General features: G+C 57.2%; 1 protein-coding gene across 1 annotated transcript; it reads left to right on the forward strand.

Moving 5' to 3' along the window:
* Window positions 1-12,468: 12,468 nt before the first annotated feature.
* LOC135891033 (protein FAM170B-like) lies at window positions 12,469-14,039 on the forward strand. The gene is made up of 2 exons (XM_065418522.1): window positions 12,469-12,538; window positions 13,255-14,039. The coding sequence occupies exons 1-2, from the start codon at window positions 12,469-12,471 to the stop codon at window positions 14,037-14,039; spliced, it is 855 nt and encodes a 284-aa protein (XP_065274594.1).
* The last annotated feature ends 5,063 nt before the right edge of the window (window positions 14,040-19,102 follow it).

Consider the following 19,102-nt stretch of genomic DNA (forward strand, 5'->3'; position numbering starts at 1 on the left):
GGCGGCGCGGTGCTCGGGGGGTTGGCCGGCGCAGCGCTCGGGGGGGGCGGGGGTTTGGGCGGCCCGGCCCGGCGCTCGGGGGTTTAGCTGGCGAGGCGCTCGGGGGGGGGGGGGAGTTTGGGCGGCCCAGCGAGGCGCTGGGGGGGCGGGGGGGTTGAGCGGCCCGGCGAGGTGCTCGGGAGGGGCGGGGGTTTGGGCGGCCCGGCGCTCGGGGGTGGGGGTTTGGCTGGCGCAGCGCAGCGCTCTGGAGGGGGCAGGGGTTTGTCCGGTGCGGTGCTCGGAGGGGAGCGGGGGTTTCTCCGGCCCGGCGCTGGGGGGGGGGGGGGGGGGTTGGCCGGGCTGGCGCGGCGCTGTGGGTGGGGGGGTTGGGCGGCCCGGCGCTCGGGGGGGGTGTTACGGCGGGGCGGCGCTCTTCTTTTTTGCCTGGGGCGGTAAAAAAGTTAGAGCCGGCCCTGGTCGGGCCTACCTAATTGTGGAGGGAAATTCTAAACATAGATAAGACAGTGTGTGTTGGGAGGGGGAGGGTAAGACCCTTTGTTATTTAACCCCCTTTGCTTTCTGTTTGCGATGTTCCTATGGGTAGATAAATAATACTTTGCTGTGAAGCAGCTGTTGGATGTCACCGTTTATCAACTGCTTGCAGCTTCCCAAGGGGAGTCAATAGCAGGGGCCAAACCCTGCTGAGGGAACAATGGTGCTGTGGTCTGGAGACCCCGTGTAAAAGTGGGGTGGAAGGCGAGATTCCACTTTGGCAGAAGTGCCTGCGCCGGCTTATCGCTGGAAAGGGAGCCCCCGGAGAGACTGAAGTTTTGTCTACATGGTAAGTTAGTGCGCAGCACGTTAGCGTGCTCTAGATTCACACCCTGGCTTGCTGTGCACTAACTCGCCCTGTGGACAAGCCCTGAGAGAGGTGCAGCTCATCCCTGAACTGGAACAGGAACATAGTTTGGCTACACAAACTATCAACTTCCACCCTTTCCGTTTACGGACACTGGTCCAAAATTTTCCATTACAAGATTTTTTCTGTTGAGAGAAAATGGCCTTTTTGTAGCAAAAAAATCCACTTTCACCTAAACTGTTCGGGGTGGGGGGGGGGGGGGTAGCAATGTGGGACTCACCCCTGCGGCACCTCCTGCTGGTGATCTCAGGGAATTACCTCACCAGCCTCCGGAGTGCCCTCTGCAGGCCAGTGATCCGCCTTACCGCTGACCCCGTGTCCCTCCTAGACCCCGGTGCCCTTTTATCTGGGGTGCTGCCCCCTGGCAATGCCCCCACACTCTGCCTCTGGGTCTCCCCTCTCTGGGGAACCCCCAACCCTCTAATCCCCACCTTGCCTCACTCTGGGCTACTGCCAGTCACCAACTAGCCCCTGCGCCCTGGGGCGGGCTGCAGTGTCAGCCACTCATCATAGGCAAGGTCAGGTCTGGACCTGTTGCCTCTCTCTGCAACCCAGTGCCTCTATGGGGCCTTGGACAAGGCCCTGCAGCCTGGGGAGTTGCCAGCCTGGAGCTCCCCAGCCCCTCTGGGTTCTGGGTGGCAGCACCTTGCTCCGGCAGGGCTGGGATGTAACAGAGATGAGCAGTGGCAGGGAAATCCCAGGGGTCCACAGCTCTTCCCAGCACTGGTGCCCACTTGCTGTGAAAGAAAAAAAGAGAGATTGCAGCATTATTTGCTTTCATAGGGGATTCCATTTGCAGACAACGCTGAGGGGGGCAGGCGGTCTCTGCTACAGTCCTGCATACATTTTCTCATCCGAGCTCTGGCTTCTCTCGAGAGCCTGCTGCTCTCGGCAGGTGCCGCGTGACATTGTGACGCTGGCAGACCAGGTGCCAGCTCATGCCAAGGTCCCCCAGTCTCCGCTGAACACAGCCAAATACAGAGCTGGAAACAGTCTTGCTCCCCTGTGTATTAGTGTTGTTAAAACAGGTATTCGAATTATAAGAATGTGTTTAGCGTTTAGACTGCATTAAATGCATGTGAGTTGCTGCAGCTTTAAGCTAATGTATAACATCTGTATCCTATATGGCAAGGTAGTAGTTGAGCAGTTATATTGTAAGCCTCTGTAATTGTATAAATCACCCGACTGGAGAGAGAGATTAACTAGTGTGACAGACGGATCTGCAACTGAAGGTGTTACGTCCTGCTTAGCAAGAAAGGCCCATCGACACCGGATGGACTATTGTGGAACATTAAAAAGGACAAAAGACTTTGTTGCTCTGCTCTTCTCCCCTCCCAATGAAGATGAGTCCTGCAATTGGATTCCTCACATCAGTTGAGTTTGCAGCTCAGAGCACATGAGAGGAGGGGGATAAAACCCCTAACAAGGAGGCACTGATTATCTTTGTGCTGCTTGGAGTCTGGGGGGGCAAGGTTTGTTAGGCATAAGCAAGAGATCCCCAGTTGCTTAGTCTTAAAGGACAGATAGAGCTTGCTTATTATAGACTTCTATTACCTTTTGAAACTTAAGATTGTAACTCATTGGTGTGTGTATGTTTACCTGCTTTAACCTTGTAAATAACCCTCTAGTTTCCTTTTCCTATTAATAAATCCCTATATAGTTTATTATAGGATTGTCGACAAATGTTGTCTTTGGTATGAGATTTAAGGTACAATTGAGCTGGGGTAAGTGACTGGTCCTTTGGGACTGGGAGTAACCGGAATATTCCTGCGTCTGACAAAGTGGGTATTCACCCACGAAAGCTTATGCTCCAATACATCTGTTAGTCTTAAAGGTGCCACAGGACTCTCTGTTGCTTTTTACGGAATATTGCTGTGATTCTTGGTGTAAGGGACCATCCATCACAGGGGTAGCTCACCTGGGTGGCAAGACAGATTTGAGTACCCACGGTGACTGTCTGTGACTCCATGGTTAGGCTCTTTTAGTGCCTGAGGAGTTTGCACTTGATGATTGGTTGGTGAAATCTAAGGGTAGAACTCACAGCCAGTTTGGGGTTAGTGCCCTGGGGTTGGTACGCAGGCTCTTAGGGCCCGGCAGGCAGCATGACAGAGATTAGCTGTAGGGGTAACAGTTTACAGAGGTGCTGAGACAGGTTTTCTAACCTTAGCAGTAGATGGGGCTGTGACCACAGCATTGCTCAGCCCAGGCATTCGAGCACCACTAGTCAGCCTGGCTTCAAAACCATGAGATTTTTTTCCTAAAGTTACACCTGTCTCCCATCCCCGTAGTGTTGGAGCATCCCCCAGTCTCTACAGTATTTACCCTCACAGCACCTTGTGCGGCAGGGCTGGTATCTCCATTGGACAGCTGGGGAGCTGAGGCTGAGACAGACTAAGGCCCAGACACTCAAAGGTGTTTAGACTCAATGGAAATTAGGTCCCACAGGGAGTCTGCGGCAGCACAGGGGCCTGAAGCCAGTCTCCCTGTGGCCCAGGCTGTAGCGCTGACCTAGGCCCACCGCCGCTGTCTTTTATTTGCCTTCTGCTTTTGAACCTCGAGGGGTCACGTTTCAAAGAAAAACGACAGCCGAGAGTTCCCTGGGATCACAGGAGTCTGGGAGCTGGGGCTTTAAGCAAAAACACCAAAATCATGAGCTGCCCGTGCTGTGACACTGGTTTTGTAAACGAATAGACCCTCTGGTGACATCTTCAGTTGGATTCTCACCTAAGCTTTGCCCCTGTTACGATACCACCTCCCAGCGATGTTCTTACACTGCGTCATTGCACGGCTGCCCCGGGGATCTTCTTTAAAAGGTTATAAAAGCTATTGCCACTTTGAGCTGAACCGCCCCCTTCATTGGTTGGCTGCAGGGCTGTGCGCCACAAACCCAGCCGGTGCCCATCCCGCTGCAGCCTTGTCTGCACTATTGCTACCGTAACCCACGGTCACATGGTGTCTGTCCCCCTCTAGTGGTCAGGCCATATACAGCGGTTTGCGTCCCCGCCAGCGCTTGAGTTAACACAGCTGGGTCCTTTAACATGAGCAGCAGCTGATCCTGCTTTTAGATCCAGAGTCTCAAGTCCCTACCAATGGTGCCCCGTCCATTACATTGGCACTGCTCTGGCTCTACCTCTCTTGGACGTCAGCTGCGAACGCTGTTTTAAGCGCTGTATCCATGATACCTACTCTGAGCAGGGACAGCTAACACGGTGTGTAAAAAAAGCCAGCAGCCCACCTACCCTCAAGCTCCCACGGCCGCTATGACCCATGGGGCTGGCCCGGTGCTGGTGGGAAGTGTTTGCAAACTTTCCCTGGCTCAGACAGAGTTAAGGAAATTCAGAAACCAGGATCCCGACATGAATGTAAATCCCGACCGATTGCGACTTAAACACACTGCTCGCAAAACCGTATTGGTGACGGGGGGAGCGGAAAAGCCCCCGACAGCTCGTGCCCTCGCAGCTAACGGCTGCTGCATAAGGACCACAAAGGCAGCAGGCCCGGAAAGAATTTGTACTACCAGTGTCAGAGATCATTGCATCTGGGAGGCAGCAGTGCCAGCAGACGCGCTGTATTTACACAGGCAGTCACTAGAGGGCGGTGGCACCATTGTATCGTTGCCTTGAACCTGTTGCCCAAAGCACGTTACGCTTAAGCTGAGATTCATTTTTACCCATTGCCACAGGCTGGGTCCTGCCATTTGGACTGTCGGGGCTGTGCGGGGCTATGATGACTGTGATGCCGGACGCAAACCCCTCCTAAACAGCCTGGCACGCAGCACGCTCCCTGCACCATCCAGCTGCCCACAGTGCCCCTCTGCAGACCAACGGGTACAGCCAGGACCCTGTCCCTTCCCCACGCTAGGTGGGGGCTGTCTACTTTGTCCATGTGCCTCTAGGGGAACAATCTGCTGCCCTAAGCCATTGTTCCTGGCAGCCTCCTCCTCTCCCACCCCCCGGGGGCGGACCCCAATCCAGCGCCTAATTAGCAGCCATAAATCAGTCCCCTTTCTAGCAGACAACTCCACTGGTGCTCCCGGGGCGATCTGCGGCACACTGAGGTGATCACCTGAGTGGGCGACACCGTTCTTACTCCTGCTGGCGTCGCTCAGGCTGTGAGAGCTCGCGGGGACATTTCTGTAACACACAACAGCCCATCCTTTAGTCCGGTAGCAATCCACGTGAGGCTAACGTGGCTAAGCCACTGGGCCACTCTTCAACCTCAAAGATTTGAAAAGGACATCCCAAAGCCTTGAAAACCGCCACTGGGACTGGGTTGCGTTAACCAACAGCTGGCAAAAGGCCAGTGAGAGGAACCACGTGGAAGCTGGATTACATATGAATCAGCATGTCTGGCCAGGGCATCCCGGCATGTTTAGAGATTAGCTACTGTCTTTACCAACCCAATGGCACGTGGCTTTGAAAAGCCACAGGGGAACTAAAGTCCCAGAGCTTGTCTGCAGGGGGAGATTCACTGGCATTATCATACCAGTATACTTATAGTGGATCAGGATGTGAACTGAACTAAACTTGAATTAAGGCCAATTTTATTCCAAATTAGAGTGTGAACATAGGGGATTAATCCAGTTTAACTAATCCAGTTTTAATTCACACCTTTACTGGATCCAGATTAATGTTCCTGTGTAGACGAGGCCCAAGATAAAAGCAAATGAGCTGCCAGTCTTCAAATACAGTAATGAGAGATCCTTAAAGTCCCTCCTGGAAAAATCTAGCTTTGATTTCGAGTAAGATAATGGCAGAAATAATGCGTGGAGGCCTCAAGGATGATGGGACCATGAGCAAACGACAGCGCTGGGGTTAGGTGAGACAGGCTGTGGCCACAGCTGAGGCGGCGGTCAAGATTTCATACAGTGACTAGTGATTTTGAGGGCCCATCTTCAGACACATGCAAGAGGCCTTATTTTCAGTGCTTATTTTCACCCTCTGAAAATCGGGCCTCTTTAAACTGTGTCAAGTTGGGGCCCAAAAATCGAGGGACCCAAAATCGCTGGGCACTTTTGAAAGTCTTAGCTGGGAGTCTGAGCCAATCGTGGCCAGGGATTAAAAACGGCACTGGTCCCTGTGCTAAGAGATGCCACAGCAGGCCGATTGGACTCTGAGGTGGCATTGCGGGAACCTCTGAACCGCGGGGAAGTGCCGCATGGTGACTTGCTCTCCCTCTCAGACATCACTGGCAACATTAGCCATCCCGAGTGAGTTCATAGTGTTCTACACGGATGTGTATTGTACAGCGTCAGGGCCCATCTCTGTCACCTCCCCTAGTGACAGAGCAGGGGATAAATGGCAGGACACCACAGCAGCAGCGGGGGCCAAGCTGGGAGTGGTGGGTAGCCCCAGGGAGGAGAGAGAGCAGAAGGAGACCTGGAGCCATGGGCAGAGAACGGAGATCCCGCCTGCGACAGTGAGGGAACACAGGGCGCGCTCTCAGGAATTGCCCTGTTTCTCGAGGGACATCCACACTGTAGATCCACCTTCTGTTAAAGCAGGTGAGCCTGTGGGTGCCAGGGAGAACCCGGACAGCAGAGGTGGGAGAGGAGAGCGCTGGCAGCGGGAGAGGGGGGGGTTGCATTGCAATAAACCACCAGGGAATGACGAGCTCACAGACCTGTAGGTAGCAGAGCCAGGGACTGGGGCAGCAAAGGGTCTTCACTTGCGGGGATGGGAGAGTCTGGCTCTCGGGGTGAGTGTGGTGGGTCCTGGCCGCCTGCCTCTGGCAGACGCACCGGAGCTGCCCCTGGTTCCACACGCAGCCTGGCTGGTTACTGGTCTCCCTGGGGCGGGGAGCTGGCGGGATGCTGGAATCAGAGGCAGATGGGTGACCGTCACCGCCGGGCAGCCCCCTGCAGAGCCCCAGGAAAGCCAGCAGTGCCCGGCCCTAGGGCAGGAGAGGCCAGTGGGCAGCTAGTGACCCTGTGCTGGAGGAGCTGAGCTGGCCGGTGGCGGCAATGCTGCGGAGAGGCAGGGATGGGACTCTCAGAGTCTGCTGCTCTGCTGGTCAGTCTCTCCAGGGGAGCAGAGCCGTGGATTGGGGACCTGACTAGCAGGGGCGTAGCCAGGTTCTAAGAGCAGGGAGAGCGAACACACACAAAAAGGCGCCACCCGCTGCAAAATGCTTCAAGATGCTCAGAGAGAAGCATAAGTACAAAGTACTATGATGAAGGACCCGTGTCATATCCTTGTGAGTGCCCCCTGCTGGCCACCCACTAACATTGCTGTGAGGGGCATTCCAGCCTGTTAGCGCTTTATCCCTGGGATAAAGAACAGAATCCAGCCACAGCCCCAATCTCGGGATCCCTAGGCCCACCCTTAGGGCACAGAATTTGGTGCATGTTGGAAGCTGCTATCCAGCTACCTAGTCCCTCTGGTTGCTTCCCTGACCCCTCTGACTTCCTGATATTTAAACACACCTCTCCCAGAACTCCAAAAGGTGTGATGTGTCAGTTTCAGCATTGAACCCCTCAGGGGCATGCAGTAGTTGTGAAAAGCGAGACACTTTCCTGAGAGTCTAACACATTAATGCACTTTTATACTTAATCGTGTAGAGCACAGGAGAGCGCAGATCATACAAAACAATCAACACTAAACTCATGTTCCTCACCGCTCCAGGGCATTCTCTGGGCTGGGGTCCAAGTCCCTCGGCTTGTCTGCAGTCCTTGGGCTCAGGAAAGTGGGCATGAGGCTGCTACATACTGAGGAGTGCTCCAGTCCTTTAAAAAAAAGAAAAAAGTACTGGAACATGCTTCCAATTCCACCGCTAAGTGATACTGGCAGTACCCAAATGCCATTGCAGCTCTTCAAGAAGGTGCTAGAATGGCGTTCCGGAGTGTTCCGGCACAATTCAAGCCCCGGTGCTGAGTGACCTCTCTCGCTGGAGCCCCGTTACCTAGCTTCTGTAACCTTGCTCTTTCCTGCCCAGTGCTTTCTCTTCCTGTAGGACTCCTATTTGTTCTGCTCCTGGTACAGTTTTCCAATGCTCCTACCTTCCCTCCCCCTCCCTCCTAGAGTCAGCTAAACTGGTTTCCTAAGGGTGCCGCTCACTCATTATCCCAGATGTTTACACCTGAATAGGGTCGTTAAGTCCTAAGCACCTTCTTAATGCATCTGTTGGGTGCATATGTGCTCCAGGGCCTGTCAGCAGTACTGGCTCCACTGGTAGAGAGACATTCACAATACAGCAGGTTTGCATAATCAGCTTCACAATATCAAGCAGAATTCATAAATTGTACAGATCTAGCCCTAATCCAGCACAGGAGGATCCTATGGGACATAGATGATGCTCAAAGGATAGCTCTTCTATGGCCAAAGAGGAATGAGAAGCAAGCATAGCCATATAAAAAGGTACACTAAGTACTAAAGACCAATAGGGAGTGATACTTAGAAAACACAGGAAAGCAGCAAGACGTAGGGCCAATAAGCCCCGAAGTCTGCTTTCAGTTACCCCCAGGCCTCCCCAGTCTCATGTTGGGGAATATGGAAGAATAACTAGTTCAGTGTTACAGCCCACAATGTAGATCCCCCCTGACGTGGCCAAAGAGGGCCATGCTTCCGGAGAACCTCGTTCGCTGTGTCACCAGGGGCTCAGGGACGCAAGCGGGGGCCAGGCACCTCCCACAAACTGCAGTCTTGCCTCAGCGTGCCCAATAAAGAGCTCTCCCCCTCCCTGCCCCTCTTGGACCGCTTCCCAAATCCCCGCCCCGATTCCGCCCCCTCCTTGCCCCTATTGGACCCCTTCCCAAATCCCCGCCCCCTCCCTGCCCCTATTGGACCCCTTCCCAAATCCCCGCCCCCTCCCTGCCCCTAATGGACCCATCCCCAAATCCCCGCCCTGGCCCCACCTCTTCCCCAGCATGCCCCATTCCTACCCCTCTGTTCTCCCCTCTGTAGCATGGACTGTTTGTACAATGCCTGACGGGGGCCAGGCCCCTAAGCCTCCCAGAGCAAAGTGCAGACAATCCCCGCCCCAAAGATGACATCACAGAGACACACAAGCACGGGTGGCGTGTGAACCTCCACTTCAGGGACGCGAGAGCCCCGGGCCCACCCCTTCCGCCCGAGGCCCTGCTCCACCCAGCATCTTCCACCCCCCTCACCCGCCGGAGCCGAGGCCTGAGAAAGTCAGACTCAGGACTCACAATTTGTCAGACCACTCTGTTTTATTAGCACAGCGCTCTGCTAATACATTCAGATAATGTGAGCCCCCATGCAAGAGCCAAACAGTCTTATTTATACAGATAAAAGGGCGCGAACTAAACAAAGGGACAAAGAGCAAAATTGTAAAATTTACCTGGGGCACAATATGCATATCCTGCTTCCTTACTAACTCGTATCCATCTAAGGCTAATGCTTCACCAATTGCCCTTAAGTGGAGCAATTGTTCTATCTTAATGTCTGCTTTCCTGACACCTGGATCGCAGCATTTCTCATTTCTACTTAAGGTACATACAGCATTCTTTAATTCATTCTATTTCTTTAATAGAATTCGTTTCACTTTCACAGGCCCCACCTCCCAGCACGGACAGAGGAGCCCTGGCTGAACCATCCCAGCTGCCCCGGCCACCAGCTGGCCCTGGCCACCCTGCGCCAGCTGCCCCAAGCCCCAGGCCACTGATCCGAGCTGAGCCCCCCACCAGCTTATACCCGCCACCCATGCACAGAAATCTACCAGACAGACCCACATGGCTCCTGCTTTGTCAGGACGAGGACACTGCTCAAAGACACCTAGAAACCTGGCAGGACCCATCAGTTTGAAAGACCCCTTTGATTTTCCCAACAGATGCAGGAATTGGCAAGGAGCAGAACCCCCCCACCTGCAACACCCAAGCAGAAACCTTTCTGCTGCTAGAAATACACCAGTCCGATGCACATGGCGTACGTCAGCAGCAGATGCCAACACCTGAAGATATTCAATCAGTTCAGAGAGAACTAGGAGTTTTATGGATCTGTCAACATTTCTTCCACGCCTCGGATATGTATGTGAGCCCGAGACGACTACGGGACAAAGCTGCAGGCTGGACATGGGCGCTTTAGCATGATGCAGCCTGCAACATATCAAGGAGCAGGTGACCAACTATCCCGCCCTGAAATACTAGGATGTGAACGGAGAGACAGCCTGGCAGTGGAATGGGGCTCGGGGTCTAACTCCTACAACAGGGAGAGACGGCAGCTTTCACACCAAGGTTGCTGTCACCAACAGAACAAGGAAACGCCCAGTGGAAAAGGAATGTTGTGCAGTAATATTCACAGGTGATCAGGAAACCGTTTGAGTAATGTCAGGTGGGGGTTGCCAGTCCTGGAGCAGAGGTCCCAGCCACGCGCCTCTGCGCAAACACCAACTCCCCTCCTAGGGGGTCAGACTTAACCCCTGGAACAACCATCACACATAACAGCACAACACTGTTCTGTGACCCAGGCAAAGCCCGGAGCAGACCCAGGCCAGGATCCCCAGTAGGGACACGCCTGGCTCGACACACACAGACTCTCTGCCCCGTGCCCATGCAACCCCCTCCCCCTGGGGTCAGCCCAGCCGGCCTGTGCTCTGGGTGGTGGGTCGGTTACTGGTCTCAGCTCCCGTCTGCTAAAGGCTGAGAGTTTACACAAATCCCCTTTTGCCAGCAGCCGGCTCTCCTGCCAGCAGCTCCCGCCCTGCCCCAGCTCAGGGCTCCTGTCCTGCAGCTTCTCTGTTTTCTTTCCAAATTTCCCAGGCTGCCCCACACCATTCGTTCAACCCCCCACCCCCAGGGTCAGAGTTAATGCTGTGTGTTTGAGTGGCACTCCCCCAGCCAATCAGGTTTTTTCAGTGTAGCCTGGGGGGCGGGAGCTCTCTCCCAGCTTCACACCAGAAAGTGACTATACACCAGCTGGTGGCCCCCAAGGGCCTGCCCTACATGCGGCTGATACCGCGATGCCACAGCTCTTAGCCATCAGCTACGAGAAAGGGGCTGGGATGTGCATCACCGACTTCTTACCCAGAGCATTTACTCTGGCACTTTCCGCTCAGAACCACGTCCATTCCCTGCAGCCTGGCTGCGGGGGTGGGGGGGAAGGAGGAGAACAGCTGCACTGCACAGCTGGAAAGGCGCCCCCTGGTGGATGCCCAGGGCAAGGCCCCTCCAGCTAGAAGACCTGCCCTTCACCAGAGGCAGCTGGGTTGGGATCCCCCCCACAGCTCTGCCCCAGGGGCCTTGGCGGGTCTCTGACTTACAACAGGGCTGGATGGGAACTGCAAGGAGAGAATCTCCCCAGAGGAAAGCATTCACTATTAACGTCCCAGAGACTGGGGAGACCTTGGTGCCTCTGTCGATGATGGGGCCATCCATGGGCCAGAGTGCCCAGGGCTGGGGAGCTCAGGGACAGGGGGGCAGGTGTATCGGGGTGTGAGGAGCCACTGGTGGACATCACACTTCTGACCAGGGGTTCAGGTCCCTTGGGACTGGAATTGGAGGTGGGGTTGGGTGCAGGTGGCAGTTACACGGCATTGGCTGGGGTTGGCATGAGTTAAGCCTTGAGAGGCTTTTGTTGATTTGGTGTCTCTTGAGGGGACGGCTAGATCCTGGTGGGGGCCTCAAAGACTTCCAGGGGGAGGAAGAAACGCAGCCAGGAGCCACCATTAGACACTCCTGACCGGGGTACGCTTGCCCCCATCTCTTCCTCCCCACATGGAGCCTGCAGCTCTATTTGTGGGGGCAGGGTGGGGTGAATGGCAGCACAGCAAGGAGGCCTGCCTGGAGCACGTGGAGTGGTGGTTTGGGGGATTAAAACGGGCTGGTGAAGGCATCTCAAAGGAGCTCTGTGCTGGGGCCGGGCTGCCTACGGTGTGCTGGGTTCGGAGTCGCTGTCTGTCCATTTCTGTTTGTCTGTTTAGACTGGCAGCTCATTGGGACAGGGACCGTCTCTCACTCTGGTGTGGGCAGCGCCCAGCAATGGCCCTGGTCCTGACTGGGCCTCTTGGCGCTACCGTAACCCAAATCAACACTAATATGAATGGTCCTGCTCTTCAGTCTGTGCCAGCACAAAGCCAGAGGCTGATATGGCACCACCCTCCCTGATCGGACCCCGGATGGGCCCACCCTGGCCGTGTGCAGCATAGACCCAGCTGAGTGGTTTGGCTGGGACCTCATTAACTCGGCCCTCCCTGGACGGGACTCGAGGAGGGTCGGCTGGACCCGAGAGCAGCTCGCACGGAACTGAGCATTGCCAGCTGGGATGACAATGACCTCACCCAGCTCAGAACGTCTGAGCCATTTGGATCCAAACAGTCTGATGCCGTTGGGATCCAAACAGTCTGATGCCGTTGGGACCAGAACATTCCAGGACTATTTAGACCACAACAGTCTGGTGCCCCTTGGATCAAACCCTTGGCTCAGGTCAATCGTGATCCTGTCTCTGCTGCCTGCACTGTGAGATCTGGAGATTTAGCTGGAGAATTGGACCAGAACCGCCATCCCTTCCCCAGCAGAGACCCGGACCTCTTGGCTGGTGGTGGACAGAGAATCCAGGAGGTTTCGAGGACTGTGACAGGCACCAGCCTTGGCCCAAGTCCCCAGAGCCAGAACCATGCTGCACAGCCAGGGGCTTCCTGCTGATGCCCCAGAGACGAATCCTGGAGCTGCCCAGGAGGGGTCAGGTGAGCAGGACGTTTCCTGGGCCCACAGGACACTCGGGGGAGAGGCTGGCAGGGGTCCTAGGTCAAGGATGAACTCTAATTCTAACTCTGCCTGCCTCAGGGAGGTCTCGGAGGGGGAGAGAAACAGAGACCCCACCAGGGCACAGTGGGGGAAACAGACTCCAAGTGGGGAGAGACAGAGCCCTCTAAATGGTTAAATGGAAAAGCGGAAGGGGGAGACACAGACACCCCCCCTCAAAGGTGAAGGAGACACCAGGAAGAGGAGATATCTGGGGGCACGAAATGGCTCTTCCATGTGGAGACGCCAGTGCAGAGTCCTGGGCCCGTGGGGTAACGAGCCTAAGCCAGGGGCCTTGGAGATGGGCACAGCCAGGTCTCAGGCTGCTCCTGGTAACCATGCCAGGGTCATAGATGTCAGGGCTGGGGCAGACCAACGGGGCAGAGCGTCCATCCCCCCCAGGGCCAGGACAGCATCGGCACCAACAGGACGTTTCCAGTATGCCAAGTGAGGGGGCTCTGGCCCTTCCCTGGGCGCAGCGTGTCAGATCCCTGACTGGTCGCTCCCCTGATATTCGTACTTAGGGAGTCCCCTTCCCCACCCCCTCCCCCTGCCCACGGGGGGCCCCTTTGGGCCTGGGACACAGGGCCGGGAGCTGGAGGGGGATGCGCCGCAGGGGGCGATGGCCGCAGGAGTTGGGCTTTCATTCTGCTTTCAGAGTCGCAGAGATCAGGGGAGTCGCCCCCTCGTCAGGGGGTCTCTGCCGGGAGCCCAGTTCCTGGGAACACAGCGGAGCAGGGGGTCCATGCCTCTGCAGTCCTCAGGGACCCAAGCCAGCAGGACTCCACGGCCACAGCCGTCACCAGCCACTCCTCCACCCGCGGCGTGCAGCCTGCGGCCTCCAACCGCCTGTGTGCACAGCCCCCAGGGGATCCACCCGGCGCGGGCGTGAAGAGAAAGCGCTCGGCCCGTGTCAGAGAGGCCGAGGGGGAGGTAGAAGAAAAGTCCCTTTTCTATATGAAGGTCAGGGCTGTGAACGGCGTCTCGGTGGCCTGGGAGACCGGGGCTGGCTTTGGAACCATTAGGAAGCGCCCCCGCATCTTTAAGGCCAATTACAGTGGAGGAGAAAGCTTTGCCGGCTCGGACCTGAGCAGCTCCCACACCAGGTCCGAGCTGGGGGACGTGGACCCCGAGGCAGAGAGCGGCGTGGGGGGGCCAGCAGAGGAGGCTCCGCAGCAGCCGATGGGAGCGCCCCCTGAGTGGCTCCTCACCCCCGAGCAGGGCCTGCGCTGCCTGGCCTGCTGCCGAGTCTTCCCCAGCCTGGAGGCCCTGACCCAGCATGTGAAGCAGGGGCTGCGCGAAGGCTTCAGCTGCCGCGTCTACTACCGGGTGCTGGGGCAACTCAGGGCGGGAGAGCCGCCCCGGAAGAGACGGCGACGTGGGGGCCGCGAGTGCAGCAAGTGTGGGGGAGAGATACGGCGCCCACGCAAGGCTGCCAGATAGGCCTGGCAAGGACGCGCCGGGGGAGCCCAGCTGCTGGCTGAGACCAGAGACGACTCTGCCAGGAGAGCCGTGAATACACAGGGTGGCGACCACAGCCAGCAGCAGGTCCGGGCACACACGCCAGTCACTGCCCCCGGCTAGGAAGCCCTGCCCGCTGCCGGCTTGCCAGCCAGACCCGATCTCCACGTGAGGCCAGGACAACGAGCTCTGGGACTCGCCGTGATACACCCGGGCCCCTGCTTGGGAAACGCCAGCGCTACGAGCATCAGGGCTGAGAACTGGCAGCTCCAGCAGTGCCAGGCCAACGGCATCCCAGCCCAGCGCGCCAGATCCACACCAGGCTCCCCCCCGGGGCCAACAGGCCGAACCGGAGCTGCCAGGCTCCCTCCCCTCCCCCAGCCCGGCCGGAGGAGCAACCTGCAGCCCCCGCACCAAGGCCCTGCCGGATGCCAGCAGAGCCCCAGACAGCAACGCCGAGCCCCACCCCTCCATAGGGCTCTGGCCGCACCGCACCGAGCCACCAGGGACAGGGAAAGAACTGGCGCCATCAGCCAGCCTTCGCCCTGCCGGGACCCAGCCTAAAGCCTTCGCCACCACCCAGAGGGATGGAGGGTCGGTAGCAGATCTGCATCCTTAGAGACGCACACGGACTCTGGCCCATCGACGGGAGGAAGGTGATGAGAAGACATCTCTCTGCAGCATCCCCAGAGACGGACGCACAGGGCGGCTACAACGCACGGCCCCTGAAGGCTGAGCCACGGAGCAAGGAGCTGGGAGCGCACCCCACCGGCACAGACATCAGCTAAGTAACTTACTGCAGGGTTCTCATCGGGGGGGGGGGGAGGGGGAGGACGCCCTAGTTTCCAGGAGCATCTCAGAGGCTTGTGAGCTAGGGCAGGTAGCTAAATGGTCTGGGCAGGAAGGCAGATGTGGGCAAGGGCTGGGTGAGAGAAAGGGGGGTGTGGGCGGGGCCAGGATGGGAGGAAGGGGGGTGTGGGTGGGGGTCAGGATAGACCCAGCCCATCCTCCCCCCACCCCACAAAATTCACCTCATCCCCCCCATAACCCCTCCCTCCCTTCTCCCCACCACAAAATCAAAGTCCTCGGCCTCCCACCATGACCAAATCCCTCCCTCCCCTAGGACTCCATCTGGCTCTCACTACCTCCCTGTGACGGGGTTGGGGACTCACCACCGCAGCGCCTCCTACTGGTTGTCTCGGGAATTAGCTCTGTCCAGTGGAGCGCCCCCTCCTGGTGGTGTCCCGTCCATCGTCTCGCCCTCGATTGGCTTCTGAGCCCGCGTCGCTCCCAACTCGCGGTGTCCTCTTCTGGACCACTGCCCTCCGGCAGTGCCCCTTAGTCCATCCACACCCCCTTCCGGGGCTGGGGGTCAATCAGCAGTCAATGCCCCCACCACCATGTCCAACCACACACCCCAAAGTCTAATCCCTCTTGTCAGGGATCTGGTGTAGTCTATACTGGCTGCTCCCTATGGTCGATGGCTGGGTGTACTGCAAGGGGGGGGAAAAGGGGGACTCAGGCCGACCCACTACTCTGGGTCCCAACCCAGGGACCCTCTAGTGGCAGCCGTCCTGCCCTCATTCTCTCCCTCCATCTGTCCATGTCCCTGGGCCGCTTCCCCTTCGGCTCCTCGCACCGGCTAGGCCCTTCCCCTCAGGGCCTGCAGCCTGGCAGACACCGGGGTGGAGTTCCCTTCTCCTCCCCCGGGCCTGCCCAGCCCTGCGCTGTCCCGGGTGCTAGTCTCCCAACTCTGGAGGCATGGGACAAACTGCCACTCCTCTCGCTGAGCAGCCTTCTTATAGGGCTGAGCCTGGCCCTGATTGGCTGTCTCCAATCCGGGCCCTGATAGGCTCCCAATAAGCCCTTCTCTTATTGGCTGATGGGCTGCACAGGTGCACTGGCCTGCTGCAGCCCCCTCTAACCTGGGGGTGGGGCAGACACCCCACCACACTCCCCCTCCCCCCAGTCCATCAAGCCCACCTCCTCCCCAGTCCCCAAATCCACCTCTCCCCCTTCACTGTCCCACTGTCCAGCTCCTGTCTTGCTCTCATGCCAAAATGGTTCTGCCCTCCCCTCCCCAGCTCCTCTTCCCCCATCCGTTTCCTCTGCACCCCACCCCATGAGCTGGATTCAGCTGTCCCAGGGCCGGCCTTGGCTCCTGACCACGGCACACCTCTCCCAGCCACAACGGAGCTAAAGCTCATACCTGCATCTTCACTAGGAGCAGGTGTAGCTGATCCACATTAGATCCACCTGACCTAAACCCCAGCCCGTGTCTTAGTCCAGGCAAAGGGCCGGTGTCCTGCTCAGCGCCTGGCCCAGCTCGGTCAGGTGCTAAATTGAGCGAGAGGGACATACAAATCTGCTGGGCGGCTTTGACATGCTCAGGCTGGCGCTCAGATCCCAGCTGTAAAGCAGGGGAAACATTCTGTGCTCCGAAGTGCACCAAACGCCACAGCCGCCCGCCCGCCCTTCAGCTGAGGGGACGAAAGGCTTTCACCAACATTCATTAATGAAGCTTCACGCCCCTTGGCAGGAGTGGTAGCATCCAGAGCCTTGTGCTGCTGACCGGGAAACTGAGGCACAAAGAGGCAAAATGACTCAACCGAGTTCACACAGTCACTCTGGGAATCTGACATTTCTTTGTGCAGACAAAGGCAGAACCCCTTCCATGCAAAACAGCAACTAACCTGGGAAGGGAAGCAGTGTGTGTGACCATCAGAGCATCCCCCGTTTAGTTTGGCTACTAAGGAGCACAGCCTTAATCCCCTGTTCATATGTTACATTCCATGCAGCTATCCATTGTTATCAAGGGCACTAAGCCCTGTCAGAGGCAGTGTCACCTAGTGGATACAGCTCTGGACTAAGCTGCAGGACACCTGGGTTCCAGTCCTGGCACTAGCCAGCTGTGTTACTTTGGGCAAGTCACTTCCCTGCTGCGTGCCTTAGTTTCCCTGTTTGTACAAAGGGGACACTGACCTCCACTGTAAATCGCTTAGCGAGCTATGGATGAAAAGTGCTATATCACAGCGAGGTATTAGTATTAATTCCCTTTCTCTTCCTTCCAGTTGTGAGCCCCAGCTACTGCCATAACGATCCCTGTGTTCCAGGAAGAACGTCAACCAAATGCTTCCCGAGTGACCTACTCAGGGTGCCACTTGCCCCCATCCGGCCAGAAGGTAAATATCAGAGTGTGGTTGACGTACTGGGTTGACCAAAACAATCACTTACCCTTTATCCACAAACCTGATGATTCTCAGACCCAGTTTTTGGTCTCCACCAACCGTCCCGCTTGGTAGCAGAGTTTTAGTAGCAGAGGCTGTAGTGAGGACTCGCAGGGCTAAGATCATGCTAAAACCACTGTGGAACATTCATATATCAACCTAAAGGAACAGAGTGCATTGTGGGATATGTTGTCCTCGCCTATCTTTAACATGTGTGCAACTTCCTGGGGGATAGGGTGACCAGACAGCAAATGTGAAAAATCGGGACTGTCCCTATAAACCTATGTAAGAAAAAGACCCAAAAATTGGGACTGTCCCTATAAAATCGGGACATCTGGTCACCCTACTGGGGGAGGGAGCGGGGGTTGTTTGCAAATTAGCAAATAACCAAACAACAATAGTCACTCCCCAAATTAACAAGGTTTGGCTAGACAGTTACTAAGGGGCAGCTGGCGCTAGCTGGCACTGTTGGCTAATGGTAATATCTGTAGCAGTGAGACGTTTCTGTACTTCCACAGCGCTGGGCTAGCAGGGACTTGGCCCTGCAGGCAGCAGGCAGGTGCTTTGGCAGAGCTGGGGCAGGGAGGAGAATTGGACTGGCAGGGGATACTCCAACCTCGGACAGCAGTGCATTGGCAGAGCGGGTGGGAGCTGTGCTGGAGTAGCTGGGAGCGTGGCAGGCCATGGTCATAGTGTATGGACCAGTCTGTGTTGGGGGACCACAGATTGCAATAGCACAAGATGTTGTAGGTCCGATTGAGGTGTGTTGTCAGAGCTGGGGGAGGCAAGTGCCCACAGCAGCAGCCCCGCAGCACCGTGCCTGGGCCCAGGCAGCTCTGTCAGCCTCCTGCGTTCAAGAGACCCGATTTCACTCCAAAGAGGAGAGCATTTCCGGAACAAGTGCCTTCGTTCCCAGCACGCTCACAGTAACTGCCCTGGCCGCATGGCTGCCTGCCATGAGCAGAGTCTGGGTGTGACTCTGCATTTCTTAAGGGAACCTGCCTCACAGCTCTCTCTCTGTTCACAGAGTGACACTCGCACAGGGGAAGGTCCCGGAAGGAAGTCTGCGTTGATACGGTTTGCGGCCAGGTTGCGGGGCAGACACAGCAGGAGCTGACCACATCCCCAGCTTAACACTCCCCATTCTTATAGCATCGCCGGGTCCTTTGTTAAGGTCAGACGTCGGCAGCTGAAAAGGAGCTTTACATCTTGTATCACAAGATCTCATTCAAACAGGAAAACAACGAAAGGCAGAAGGCAAACTTTGAGCCCTCTTTGAATTCCTCCTGGTGGTTTGAAGCAAAGCAGTCCCACTGAAAGCAACAATTCTCCATTCTTCAGTAGGGGCCCAATCCTGTGACAGTTTTTGTTGTTTTGGCCGGGCAGCGCGGGGGGTGTTTCGGCGGCACGGCGCTGCGGGGGGGTTGGGGCTTTGGGTAGCCCAGCCCCGCCCGGCGCTCCAGGGGTTTGGGCGGCCTGGCGCGGCGGTGGGGGGCGGGGGTTTGAGCGGCCCGGTGCGGCGCTCGGGGGGGGGGACGTGGGGGTTTGGGCGGCCCGGCGCGGTGCTGGGGGGGCGGTTTGGGCAACCCAGCGAGGCGCTCGGGGGGGGGGGGGTTTGGGCAGCGCAGCACTCGGGGGGACGGGGGTTTGGGTGGCTCGGCGCTGGGGGGGGCGGGGGTTTGAGCGGCCCGGTGCGGCGCTCGGGGGGGCGATCTGGGCAACCTGGCGAGGCGCTCGGGGGGGGCGGGGGTTTGGGCGGCGCGGCGCTCGGGGGGGCGGGGGTTTCGGCGGCGCTCGGGGGGGGTTCAGCGGTGTGGC

The sequence above is a fragment of the Emys orbicularis genome, chromosome 17, assembly GCF_028017835.1.
Source record: "Emys orbicularis isolate rEmyOrb1 chromosome 17, rEmyOrb1.hap1, whole genome shotgun sequence".
Taxonomy (NCBI): domain Eukaryota; kingdom Metazoa; phylum Chordata; order Testudines; family Emydidae; genus Emys; species Emys orbicularis.

Bases quoted from the DNA above. Each gene is read 5' to 3' on its own strand.
- LOC135891033 (XM_065418522.1), top strand. From the start codon at position 12,469: ATGCTGCACAGCCAGGGGCTTCCTGCTGATGCCCCAGAGACGAATCCT. The intron at 12,539-13,254 runs GTGAGCAGGACG...TTCTGCTTTCAG, and splicing joins AGCTGCCCAGGAGGGGTCAG to AGTCGCAGAGATCAGGGGAG.